General features: G+C 43.7%; 2 protein-coding genes and 2 long non-coding RNA genes across 10 annotated transcripts; 3 read left to right on the top strand and 1 right to left on the bottom strand.

Annotated features, from left to right (window-relative positions):
- Window positions 1-2,496: 2,496 nt before the first annotated feature.
- On the bottom strand, window positions 2,497-8,546 carry LOC26533086 (uncharacterized). 5 transcript variants are annotated; one of them, XR_004470596.1, is made up of 6 exons: window positions 8,477-8,546; window positions 4,105-4,250; window positions 3,905-4,058; window positions 3,295-3,787; window positions 3,025-3,236; window positions 2,497-2,947 (listed from the first exon to the last, which is right to left on the bottom strand). It is a non-coding gene; the product is annotated as an uncharacterized lncRNA (long non-coding RNA). The 5 variants fall into 5 exon arrangements; XR_004470595.1 differs by having other exon boundaries at window positions 3,905-4,016; XR_001453254.2 differs by having other exon boundaries at window positions 3,905-4,250.
- LOC26532213 (uncharacterized) lies at window positions 2,600-5,300 on the top strand. 3 transcript variants are annotated; one of them, XR_004470593.1, is made up of 6 exons: window positions 2,600-2,736; window positions 2,800-2,974; window positions 3,052-3,194; window positions 3,914-4,126; window positions 4,346-4,653; window positions 4,770-5,300. It is a non-coding gene; the product is annotated as an uncharacterized lncRNA (long non-coding RNA). The 3 variants fall into 3 exon arrangements; XR_004470592.1 differs by having other exon boundaries at window positions 3,038-3,194; window positions 3,869-4,126; XR_004470591.1 differs by having other exon boundaries at window positions 3,038-3,194; window positions 4,770-5,224.
- Window positions 6,664-8,297, top strand: TpnC73F (Troponin C at 73F). The gene is made up of 5 exons (XM_002135219.3): window positions 6,664-6,816; window positions 6,893-7,010; window positions 7,089-7,145; window positions 7,360-7,611; window positions 8,090-8,297. The coding sequence occupies exons 1-5, from the start codon at window positions 6,805-6,807 to the stop codon at window positions 8,116-8,118; spliced, it is 468 nt and encodes a 155-aa protein (XP_002135255.1). The 5' UTR covers window positions 6,664-6,804; the 3' UTR covers window positions 8,119-8,297.
- A 451-nt stretch (window positions 8,547-8,997) lies between the features above and the next one.
- On the top strand, window positions 8,998-13,411 carry rogdi (rogdi atypical leucine zipper). Its single transcript, XM_033384876.1, has 8 exons — window positions 8,998-9,132; window positions 9,983-10,107; window positions 10,546-10,667; window positions 11,035-11,106; window positions 11,195-11,326; window positions 11,387-11,544; window positions 11,617-11,947; window positions 12,362-13,411. Exons 1-8 carry the CDS (start codon window positions 9,122-9,124, stop codon window positions 12,428-12,430), a joined length of 1,020 nt encoding a protein of 339 aa, XP_033240767.1. The 5' UTR covers window positions 8,998-9,121; the 3' UTR covers window positions 12,431-13,411.
- Window positions 13,412-13,622: the final 211 nt, after the last annotated feature.

The following is a 13,622-nucleotide window of genomic DNA, read 5'->3' as shown; positions in this document are numbered from 1 at the left end:
CCACTTGTTTATATATTTATACTAGGCTAAGTTATGATGAATAAAACTATTGAAAAATCATCCTTGCTGTATCCTGTATAGGCGTGTCACGCCCCGATCGGTTCACAAATAGCGTAGAAAACCAAATATGTTTTGATTGGGGGAAAATGTCCTTGATCCTTGAAATAAGCCCCATTAAATCAAGGACATTTTTCCGATCACAGGAAGCCGTCTCACGTTTCTATCGGGCCACAAATAGCCCAGAAAACTAAATATGTATAGTAGTGGTTGATCCTTGATCCTTGGTCCTTGATAAGGAATGTATTAGATCAAGGATGTTATTCCTAACGCAGGAAGCCGTCGCATGTCCCGATCGGGCCACAAATAACGGAGAAACCAACAACAGTTGTTGTTAACAACAACATAACAAAAATTTGTTGTACAACAACTTTCAACTTGCGACTGCTCAAATGGCCAAAAACGAGAGTTTCAAGTCTGGGATACCAGGCGAACAGAAATCAGTAGAACGTCGCTGGATTTTTAAAATTTTTCCCCCGCCATTTTTCCAGACCCCAAAAGTATGCAACGTTTTGTTACAATTTTTAACGGCCAAAAAAATATGAAAAAGCGGAAAAATAAAATTAAAAGAAATTTAAAAAAACTAGCGACCTTCTGCTGATTTCTGTTCGCCTGGTATCCCAGATCTGAAAATCGAAAAATCGCGTTTTTGAGTGGCCCCAAATGGAAAGTGATTGTTGTTGGATGTTGTTGTTGTAATTTGTTGTTTATGGCATAAGTCCGCCATTTCTTGTCCGATCGGGACTTGCGATGGCTTCCTGTGATCGAAATAGATTTCTTGATCTAATGCATTCCGTATCAAGGACCAAGGATCTAGGATATTTGCTCCAGACATATATATCTTGTTTTTCTGCTCATTTGTGAGCCGATCTAGGCGTGCCATGGCCCGCCGTGATCAGAAAAACTCCTAGATCCTTCGGTAAGGACTATAGAAACCCAAACCATACATATCTAGTTTTCTTGGCTATTTGTGGGCCGATCTAGGGGAGCGACGGCTCCCTGGGGTCGAACAAATGTCCCTGAATTAATGGAGTCCTTTTCAAGGATCAAGGACATTTTCCCCAATCAAAAATATTTGGTTTTCTCCGCTATTTGTGAACCGATCGGGGCGTGCCACGCCTTTTTTAAATCGGTATAGATTTCCTTATACAGGATACAGCAAGGATGATTTTTCAATAGTTTTATTCATCATAACTTAACCTAGTATAAATATATACACAAGTGGAAAACATTTATGTCCTTAAAACTAACAGCAACGAGATCTATCTAAAGTCTAGGAGTCCGCGTAGTTCCTGCCTTGGTTGCCATGCCAAGGTCCTTGAGATAGTTGTCGATGGCCGAAGGATGACGATGGCTTGTTAGGTTCAGATCTTGCAAGTGGTGCGCTTCTGTCCTGCTGGTGCTAATCGAAAGGGTTAATCCCCACTGTCCTGGGAAGGTACATATGTAGGTCCTTTGCCGAACTGGCCCTATTTGCCTGAGATATAGCCTTCCGAAGATGTAGATTTCCGCATCATGCAAATACTGGTTTTTTCTGCAAGCTATATCTCTGCTATACGGCAGGCGATCGGGGCGTGGCATGTCATTCCGTGACCGGGAGAGTCCTGCCAACCGATTGGCACCAGAAAAAAGGATATCCATTCCATCACGATTTTCGCAAAAAATCATGATGGTTACATCATTAAATTTGCCAAAAATCGGTCTCATTTTCGTGGTCGAGATTTTGATGCCAATCGACAGGCTGGGTCCTCACGATCCTGGGAGACAAGGTCCTTCGCCGATCTGGTCCTATTGGCCTGAGATATAGCCTTCCGAAGATGGGGATTTCCGCATTATGCAAATACTGGTTTTTTCTGTATGCTATATCTCAGCTATCCGGCAGGCGATCGGGGCGTGGCATGTCTTTTCGTGAACGGGAGAGTCCTGCCAATTGATTAACTCTCCAATCATCTCCACTTATGCACCAGTAGTTCATAAATAAATAAAAAATAAAATAAGAAAAACCAAATTTTTGTTTTCATGCAATGCAGTAGAATTGCAACCACATGGCGGCGAATTTATTTAGGATGAGGATGGGGGTCTGTCGGGGCCCCTTTACGCCATCACAAGTTTGGGACTAAAAATCGTATAATGAATTCCTCCCTTCAACAAACTTCCTGTCCTGCTCTCTCCTAACAATCAGTTCGCACAGGGTGTCCTAGCGTGCTACTTCCCATAAATATGTCTCCCGGCATTTGGGGACGGGACAAAATATGAAAGGCCTACGACACACAACCTCCAAGTGAGTGTGCCTCCATCTGTGTGTGCAGGCGGCAGAAAGCCGCCAGGATGAACCGAAAAATGTTGACATCCGTTCAACGTACACATTTTGCTGTGAACCTGTTCGTTTGACTTGTTTGATGGTTTTATGAGTGTCAAAACTTGACAGCTTAATAGACATTTTTATGGCAGGCAATCGCACTTTCATTGTTATTGGGGAGAGAGATACACAGGAGAGGGTGAGGGAGAGAGAGAAGGGAGCACGCATGTATATACATATACAGCGATGGTATGTTGGTCGTCGTTCCTGCCCCATAGAAAGCAAGGGATGGATGCTGTAAGCCCCGCTAACGGCGAAAAAGCCTTTGCAAGCACACACACACCCCTCCAAATTCATACTACCCAGTGGACAAAATCTTCGTAAGCGATATGGCAATTGCGATTGTGCACACTTTTAAAATAATATTTACTACGGATTGCTAGGGCAACGCGCAAGCCCCTAATACATTTCCTGGCCTCTGTGCCACGCCAAGAACACTGTCGTGCGACCTTGTCCGCAAGAAAGATGGTGCGAAGAGCTACGAATCCATTGGTCGAACGCTTCCTCGCTGGACATCTAAAGCTCTGAGATCTGTACAGAATAGTAGTAGTAAGTAAAGTAAGTAAATTAGTAAAATTTATCTCGTGATTTTCATGCAAAATACTTACCCCATTTTTAAAGTCCCGCTCTTCCAGCAAACTCTGTTCAAAGCTGTCCCGTTAGTCGATTATCTGGAATGGTTCATAAGGGTTTCACAAAGCTTTGACTTGGTATCTGAAATTTCTAAGCGAAGAGCCACAATTTCCGCTGTCTTGCGATGAACTTTATTTAAAATAAGGTACATTTTTTGTATACATCTTATTTACTTTGCCTAAGATAGCTATAATTAGAAATAGTTGTTAAATATTGAGTTGGACAATATAAAAAAATGTTCTTACATGACTGCTGGGTGTTTGGGAAATCCTCATCCGCTAAATGCTCTTTTCAGAGTTCATCTGTGAACATTTAGCGAGACTTCAGTCATCGCTCTCGGATTTGTATCATTTCTTAGTCCGTTCGCGAACATTTTATGTAAGTTTCGTTTTACTATCGTTTTTTGGTCCGCTGGGTATGTACATCTGTATGTATGTATGCGTATGTACATTCTACGCATAAGCAGAACCTCCCCAAAAACAACAAGCAAAGGGACGTTTTGTTTGTTTACAGTTATTTCGTATCGAATTTTCCCTCTAGCTGCGCGACATCTTTCTTTGCTTTCTGTGCACCTGTTCGCATATTGTTTTTTGTTGTAGCTTTGTGTGTGTGCGTGAGCCAACAGCTGCGAGAGTGGAGGGTGCATTGTGCGGCACCCCATTTTGTCGGGTGCCGTACCATGATATGCAATTCAGCCATGCCTGCCTCATTCCGGCGAAAAAAGTTGCGAAGCTCATGCTATACGTGTTGCAAAAGGAAAAATTTTTATTTAATTTTTCTTTTTTTATGTTAGTTATGTTCTAATTGTAATTTTTGCAGATATTGTAACCTCTTTCCAGCTAATGGTTTCTCTACCTCTTATAGTATCCACTCGGTTTGATGATGCTGATCAAGAATATACTATGTATGTATGTACCATATAGGGTCGCAAACGCTTTCTTCTTGGTGTTGCACACATCCACCTCCACTTCGGGTATAAAATCCAAATTATGCGCGTAAAAAATGATGGCTGAGGGATATGGTAAAACTATACATATAATTCTTCAAATAAATACCTTAAACCAATTGTATCACTGGGTAAGTCATTTTTTAACTTAAGGCCATAAACACTCTGCTGGATATACATATGTCAGGAGAACATCGATGGTGTTTTCATGGTGTTAGGAAACTCCCACGAAGTCTACCTTTGTAGATTAAATGGCTGAAAATAATAAAAAAAATATTACCATTAGAATCTCTTACGTCTGTTTTACTGTCATCTTTACATGGCACTTTCGATAATTTTTTTCGCTACAGAGCCAATGACCTAGTTCACCAAGAAAATTTTATCAGGGATCAATGATGGATCTCCTACGATAGTTCTGATGATCGCACATAAATAAATGAATTCATGATCAGCTGAAAAGAAGCGTTAAAATAGTATGATACTTAGTTCGTATTTAATATGATTTAGGATTAAATGAAAGCTTAAATCAAGAAACGAAAAACGCAAAGAAAGACAAGCTGACTGCTGTGAGACTATAAGCTGGGCGCTAAGAATCTATAAGACGGCGGCTGTCAAAGCTAGCTTGTATGAAACTATCAAAGCTGGCTATCAACAATTGGTAAAATTCCACAATATTTCCATGTAGAATAAAATAATGCACGTAGAGCTAAAATATCAAATACCCATTTCTACAAGCAGCACAATTTTAATAATATTGGTTTTTGTCTATTTCAGTTAATTTCATTGGAGGATAAGCTTAATAATACATGTTGCGCCCAACAGCACACTATGTGCCTTAACAGCACTCTAGCAACTGCATTCATGGCGCCTTATAGCACAGAATTCAGTGTTTTCATATACAAAAAACAGTCTGTTGCCAGTTGGCGGGAAAAGAAACAGGCAGAAGAATCGGTTCTTCTGGGCCAAATGAGATGGCGGTTCACAAGCAGATGATTATAGGTGGCGGCGATGACGACGAAAGACGGTCTTGCCAGTCGTGTGCTCCTGATGCTGCTGGGACGGTGGGAGTCCCAACCAAATTGCTACGTTAGCCGCTAGCTGTTGGATCTGGATGAACGCGGGTGGTGATGGTGTCATCGAGTTGAGTTGACAAAATTCCTCATTGACACGGCCACCGAGACCTGGGACGAGCAGAACAAAAAAGGAAGACCGAAAAGGGAGGGACCGGCTTCGACGATATTTATAAACCAAGTATTTGGTGTTTTGATTCTTTCAGTTTTTGGATATTATTAGAACTATTATGGTCATTCTTTATGATTCTGCGTTTTTAGTTTTCTCGTATATTCAAAATTGTTGATGCTATTTTCGTCCTTTGTGGAGGCGAAAAGGCATGGCAAAATTTTGAAACAACTTGATTCAAATCACAGGAGTCTCTGAGAGCTAGGAGTCAAAAAATTCGGACGGACATAGCTTTATCGGTTCGGCTATTGACGGTGGTCAAGAATATATATACTGTATGGGGTCGGAAACGTTTCCTTCTGACTGTTACACACATCCACTTCCAACACAAAAGAGTAATCTACAGATCCATATAACCATTTTGATGATTTCAAATCAGGGTGCGAAGGAGTAGGTGCTGCACATGCTGTACGTGAGCTCGTTTGACCTGGATGTCATTCCAGCTGGCCCTCAAGTGGGGCACAGTCTGCTGATCTCCGTCATCCCAATGGTGGCAAGCGAAAGGAGAACATCCAGGAGAGATCGTCCTCCGCTGAGCTCGGGTCGTTGAACGGCGGTGTCATGGTGGTGCATCTGGATGTGTCATGTTCATTACAAGATGAGATCGTAGGAATCAAGAGAACAGTTGAAATAAAATCTTCGAGTACCGGATACATAAAGTATTGAGATTTTGATGCAGATCCGACGCATCTACGATCAGATCTGAAGAGTTTCCGCATAGTCTGAAATTTATTTAGAGCATATGGCAAGGGATACATTTTATGTCTACATATATTTGTGGAAAATAGGACAAGCCAGACCAGACGCGAGATTGTGGGGAAACCAGGCAGTGACGTAGCCGAAGTTCTGACTATTCGGGGCATGGATTTCACCCACTTCATGCCCCATGTGTTCTGGACTGGCATGTTGGCCAGCAAGCGCACCTAAGAATTGCTCAGAAGCTACCGTGGAATACCTGGGAATACCTATGCTCAAGGCAGCGAGCATCATGCTCGAGTGTTATTTTCTCCACAGGTTGGAGACGGATCCGTGCATGTTTGTGTGTGTTTGTTTATCTGATTCCATGGACAGAACACGCAACGCATCGCATTATAGCTGGCTAGAACACATATGCAGCTTCTGCGGCGTCTTCTCCGGCTCTTTCGCTTCCCACTCCATCTGCGATCTCTATCCATGGAAAACCACTATACGGCTCCCAGTCGGGCGTCGCCCTCTCCTTTGTCCACGAGCACGCTGGGATCTGCTCTAGGCGTTTTATTTCGGCTTTTTCCGATAGCGCATTTACAGTTATTTCTAAAAAACAATAAAATACAGGCATCGGCGTGGAAAGCGCTACATATGTATGTATGTATACGCCAACGATCGGACGTTCGGGGATCGTGTTCGTGTTCGGGTTTCTGTATGTGGCAAGTTCAGATAGGCGATCCCGATGTTCTTTCTGTGCTATATTTTGGAAAACGCATCCGCGCAGCGTCGTAGTAGGTACGAAGATTCCACGGAGATCGGCTCGTGAGATTGTGATCAGATCAGATACGGATCGAACTTTAAACAGAAAGCAAACAGCACCAACATGAGCAGCGTCGTAAGGCCCCACCAAATCGTTTCGCCTCAATGGGATATTAATTGAGTGTGTTTTTTTTTTTTTTTGATTGAACCAGGATGAAGATCTTACCCCCGAGCAGATTGCCGTGCTCCAGAAGGCATTCAACAGCTTCGATCACCAGAAGTCGGGTTCCATTCCCACTGAAATGGTTGCTGATATCCTCCGTCTGATGGGTAAGTGCGGAATTGGCGATTGGGAGTCCTGTGATGTCACCTTAACACCTAACATTGTCCCATTTGATTAATTTGTAGGTCAGCCCTTCGACAAGAAGATCTTGGAGGAACTGATCGAGGAGGTCGATGAGGACAGTAAGTGATCTAAAGTTCAGAAAATATGAGTGAAAATATGATTCATTATCGCCTGGCCAGTATTGATGATCAAATTTCACTTAGTCGGTGTCAGTGATTTATTATCATCGTAAACTTGCGCCCGATCATTAGCTGTATTTTCGACTCGGCTCCGGCAGTTTCCAGCAGTTTCGGCAGCTAATTATACATATATGAATCTGTTTGACTTTTGTAGAGTCTGGTCGCTTGGAATTCGGTGAGTTCGTGCAGCTGGCTGCCAAATTCATTGTGGAGGAGGATGCTGAGGCCATGCAGAAGGAGCTGCGTGAGGCCTTCCGCCTGTACGACAAGCAGGGCAACGGCTTCATCCCCACCACCTGCCTGAAGGAGATCCTGAAGGAGCTCGACGATCAGCTGACCGATCAGGAACTCAACATGATGATTGAGGAGATCGATAGTGATGGTTCCGGTACAGTGGATTTCGACGGTGAGTCGCGGCCTCCACACAGTATTTTCATTCATTCTAGTGGCTTGCGTTTCGCTGCCCCACCCCATGCATATATACACCCACACCCACATCCACACCCATTCACCCAACACAGCCAACCACCCACACAATCTGGCGATCATAAATTCGATTCTGATCATTGGGGCCAGCTGAGGATGAAAATGATGATGGCGCTGCCGATGCTGGCGGTGCTGGTGGTGATCTTGAGATCGCTCGATTATGACAACTTGATCACATCTCTCATGGAGCATATCGCTGGCTATTTTTAGGCGCGACATACAAATTCGATTTCGCCGTCCGAGTGGCACACCATTTCCATACACATTTCTCGCCTCCGTTTCATTATATTCCACTCTCGTGTTTATGGAATTCGAGTATTTATTTTTAAATGCATATAGCGGTTGTTATATGCGCCTCTGGCATCGGTTTAATGTCTGTCATTTTGTTTAATTTACAGAATTCATGGAGATGATGACCGGCGAGTAAATAGACGCACTGCGTCTTTTGCCCACGACCACGACCACGCCCACATCCACGCCCACCAACACATACACATACACAGGCCCAGACACACACACTTACACACACCCGCGTCCAAAACACACCTATACACCTGTTGGGCACACGTTTGACTGTTTATATTTGCACACTTGTTTCACCCCCCCGCTCCTACCCTGTATTATCTTGTGTTTCGGTCGGAGGTGCAAACAAATCCAACAAAATAATGCCAAATACTAGTAGAAATAGAACTTTTGTACTACTTTTTTATACTAAAAGAGCAGCAACAACGGTATGCTGTGTATGCAAAAAATAAAGTGTTATGCTATAACAACAAACCACCAACCTGTTGTCTGTCCACTTCTTGCAGCCGCTAGCCCAAAGCCACAGTCCGCCAACCGCCAACCGCCAACCGCCAGCCGCCAAGCAACCGTCGAGCTGTTGAGCAGCAGCTGAAGAAAGCTGCCGAAAGCTTCCACAACTTTTAACCACGTTAACTCTACAAGTCTACAAACGAGCATTGGCCTCGGACGCCGCCGTCCGCCGTCAGCCGTCATTGTTGCCGCTGCTCTTGTCGCTATCGTTGCTGTTGCCGTTGCCGTTGCCGTTGCCGTTGCTGCTGCCATCGGCTCCGCTGCCATTGAGCGCTCAGCGTAGAGCGTACGTACCGCTTGTGCTTGTGCTTCTGCTTCTGCTTCTACCTCCTACCTCTTCTTCTACTACCAACCAAACGGAACAAAACCCAAAGGGGCCACAAATTTTCCCGAACAACAGCACCAACCAGCACCACCAACAGCACCAACACCCCGCCGTGCCTTTGACATTGTCTCGTGATATATATACATATGTATATGTATGTTTGTATGTTTGTATGTACGTAGTACGCGCCACAAGTGTTTGCAATTGATAAAGAAGCAGCAGTACGAGTATCTTCATCAGCAGAGCAGCAGGAGTACAAGGGGATCACCATCCGTCCAGTCATCCATCCAAAATGCCGCAGAGGTAAAAGAAAGTGCTCCAGTGCCCACCGTTATTTATATAATAACAACTCTGTTCTGTTTGTTTTGGCCAAAAAGAATGTGAACGTGCTAAAAGCAGCCGCCGCCACCGCCGGAACGGTCGTGCCTATAAAATTTATGATGGCATAAATGCTTTAAAAGCCCCAGTCAATCCGATGCGATACTCTTGTTTGTGGCCTTTTCATTTTTCTTGACATTGGCTTATCAAATAAATTATAAAACAAAAATGGACCTGATAAACGGCTTGGCTGTTGTAAATTTGTGCGTGTATCAGTGCGAGCGAGTGAGTGATTGAGTGAGTGTGCATGTGTGTGTTGGCCAGCATTTGGTGGCTCGATAAGCTGTTATTTTTTGTTTTTTGGGCAGGCAGTTGATTTTGTAATTCTTGCCATGTCTGAAAGAGTGCTGACACGCGCTGCAGCCGCGAAGCGAGTGATTCAATGCAATCCGATCGGACCCGTCCCGTCTCGTCTCCGCTCGGCGCGGAGTGCAGCGGAGTGGATCCGATTCGATGGGAACCCCGCCGTATATGCATATATGCATATATGCATGCGCTTGCGAATGCAGTTCGTTCGAATCGGGTAATCGGGTAAATTCTGCAGTTGTTCGGCGGAAACCAGACGTCGACGTCAGCGCAGAAAGCTGTAGGACGCCGTGTGACGTGAGTCACACAACAAATACAACAACAGCTGCCGTGTGCCAATTAGCACCGGAGTTTGAATCAAATCAAGCCGAAATCTAACGCAAACTCAATTCGCCAACGCAAACAAATCGAAATAATTTTAAATAATAACAGTACGTGGTCTTCTGCGCTCTCTACTTGTTTTTTTCAGCCCCACAACGAATTGGTCGTTCCAGCCGCTCCACCGCCAGCGCAGTGGCAGCGGGTACCACCAACATGTCCTGAACACGGTGCCGGAGACGGCTATGCTGACAACGCCCCCGCCAATCCGTAAACGTAAGTACAAATTTTTGAATTTCAAACAGTCACAACCGAGTGTCACAGCAGTCAGTTTGCAGCAGCCCATCGGTGACATTTCAGTGCGTTAACAGCACGCACATTTAACAGCGACATTGCAGTGCTTCCACCATGGTTGCCAAATCAGCTATTTTATAGCAGATCTGACGTTCTTGAAAAGTTAAATGTTTAGAACGATTTTTAAAATTATATTTGCTAATAATAATATTCGCTCGTTATCTAGAACACACACGCATAGTCAAAAAATCACGATTTCCAGCTGATTGAAATTTTTAAATTGTTTAGCAATAAAACTAGCTATAAAATAGCTGGTTAGGCAGCCAAAGTGCTCCCACTCAGTTTCGCACGCTTATCAACACTAGCGCTTTCAGTATTTTAATTAAACAACAACAACTAAAATAATAACAAAATTTACAGCGCTCACAATACAAATTGCTGGCGTTGCTGAGAACAAACGCAGATACATCCCAGCGCGGAAAAAGCCGAAGAGCGCAATGAAAATGCTCGTGGACACGGAGCGGGAGGAGGCCCTGAATCTGGTACGTAAATTAAAAAACCATGACAACGATCGACGAGACGGACGGACGGACGGACTGACGGACGGACCGAGTGCCGTTGCCGAAATGTAGTGCAATTAATCGGGTTAATCATTGTGCGTGCCCCTATAGAAACTTATTGATTATTGATCGATTCTATGTCTGCTTTTCCTTCGTTCCCTCGCAACCCTCCAAATGCTGACTATTGATTTGTTCACGGAACGTGCCATTGTCTGGTGGGACGACTACGACCTATTTCTGTGGCGGTGGTTGGGTGCTGTGTTGTTCTCTGTTCTGTTGTATGACTCTGGCGCTATCGCAAAACATACGAACAAACCCACAAACAAATATGCAAACATTCCCGCCGCAGCAAATTGAATTCGAATGGGTGCTGCGGCAAGAAGTACACGCGATATTGAAACAACTGCGAACCATTCTGGTGGTAAGTACTATGCAAAGCAACAACTCCGAGAGATAGCTAATCTCGCACCCATTCCAAACCGACCCATCGCACCTGTGCCCCACTGGAGGAGTGTGCGCATCGATTTCCTGTGCCGCTCTACGAAAATGAGGGAAAGAAGACTGAAAAGTTCATACTCACCGTGTCGCCCGATCAGCTGAAGGCGGTCCTAACCCTAACGGGCGATGCCATAACACAGGCGGTAAGTTTAGTTTATCACGATACGATGTATCTATGTATGACTAATCGTGTGTGCTTGCAGGATATTAGCTTTAAGCTGTGCAAAGCTCCAAGCCAAACGCAACGTACCTCAATCACACAAGACTCGCCATGGAAGCTGCAGCAGGTTCAGGATGCCGCTAATCATCTACAGACAGCAATCAATCACATTGACGACGTTGATGACTCTTATCACTTCAAGTGAGTCACATTCGACATTGTTTTCGAGATGCGAGGTTATTAATACTCATTTCCTCATGCTACACACGCCAGAACCTCCGATGAAGTACTGCATGTGATAGGCAACATTCTGGATGCGTTGCAGCGGGGCCGCAATAGTCTGCTGGTGCCTAAGAAGAAGCCGATCGACGAGCTCATCAAGGGGCGCAACATGAAGTCGCTGGTGCCCAACCTCCCCGAGGATCTGGCGGTCAGCTTCTATTTGCAAAGCCACAAGCTCATCATTGCGGTCTATCAGCTGCTTAACAACCAGGGCACGATGCGGTTCGACTCCCGGCAGGCCGAGGCCTCTGTACAATGGCTTAACGATGTGCTGCTGCTGCTGATGAATGGCCAGAAACTGTGCCAGCAATTAAAAGACAAGGTAAAGTGTTCCGCTGGGGAGATCCCCTAGAATGAAAGATACGGATAAGCACATCAATTACTTCATTTTGGGAATTACTTTGCTCTGATAAGGACGTTTGCTCTTGAACTGATAACTCATTGGCATCGTCATCGTCATCTCCCGACCCAGTAGAGCACAGTAGAGCACATGGTGTGCCATTTTCGGCACCCACAAGATGCTGCCAAGTTTTATTTAGTTGTTGGCCGCCTGCCAGGGCCGTGCTGCAGTTCTGTTCTTGACTGTGACGCAAGTCGGCAATTAAAGTGGCCCATATGAAGATTGGCAACTATGGCAAATTGAGGGGATGGCATGCGATGAAAATGGATATGGATATGGACATAGGAACATGAGTTATTTGTGTATTTCTAATTTGAAATTTCTACTCTTCCGCAGATTTCTGTGTTTTCGGTGTATAAAGATTTCACAGTCGGCTCCCGGTCGCCCTCGGCATTGTCGTACTGAATTTCAGGCTGGCAGACAGGATAGCAGGCTGGAAGGATACCCTAGATACCCTACCCGAAAACTGTGGAATGGCGACAAAAAACAATAACAACAATAATAGCTAATAAAGAATCGTACGTGTAATAGCAAAGTAAATAATGTTAGTTGAAATGTTGCTACTGGAAACGGCACGCCCATAATAGCTATGCGTACTATATACATATACTTGAAAGCATACATACATATATACTTCTATATACACATATACACGACAACATACAGCTAGTTTAATGTACACAATCAGCATTCATGTTATAATACTATTACTATTACTATAACTATAACTATTACCATACCATGGAATTTGAGTTGAGTTCAGAATTCATCGCTTCACGTCACTCCAATTATGCATCAAAATGCATCTAAATAGCATTAGAATGATAAATGAAAACTGAGATGTGTTTTTTTTTTGTATATTTAACTATTGAAATTGATAGATAATTATAGTCTATTCATATGTGTAATCTGTAATCTGTAATCTAATGTTAATTTACCCCGTATCCCACTATTTATGTTTGCCCGCGCAATGTAATCAATGCCAGCAGTGCAGTCAATACAGTCCAGTCGTACAGTACTTAAGAGGGAGTTACTTATCTACAACTATATACAGCCGCATATAGCATATATTGCATATATGAACTTACATTTACATTGGCATTTACATGATATTGCTGTAATAAACCAAACCGAAATGTGAACAGAATTTTTAATTGTACTAAACACCGTTTTGTATTCGTATTTGTAATCGTAAACGTAACCGTATTCCGTATACCTGTTGTATATCTGTTGTTAATGGTTAAGTGCACCTAATCCTAAACTCTAATCCTAACTCGTAATCCAAAGTCATTTGTATCGACGGCCTTTTACTTCTCGTTTACCCTAATGTTTGTAACCTGAAGAGTTTGTAAAGAGAGAAACGCAACGAAAACAATTATAACTGTACTTATTGAACATTGCAATTGCCTATGCACACCCCACGATGCCTGGGGAAAACAAAATGAAGACAACTATTTATGTAACATTAAGCGTACTTACTGTCCACACCCATTTAATTGTTGTTGAATAAAAATTACATTTTACCAGCATTTTCAAACTGTTACCTGGTGCGCGCCCATCGATCGACACTAGCGATCGATAGGAGAGCGGCGCTACC

This window comes from Drosophila pseudoobscura, chromosome X (genome assembly GCF_009870125.1).
Source record: "Drosophila pseudoobscura strain MV-25-SWS-2005 chromosome X, UCI_Dpse_MV25, whole genome shotgun sequence".
Lineage (NCBI taxonomy): Eukaryota > Metazoa > Arthropoda > Insecta > Diptera > Drosophilidae > Drosophila > Drosophila pseudoobscura.
This window is presented reverse-complemented; position numbering and strand designations above follow the sequence as displayed.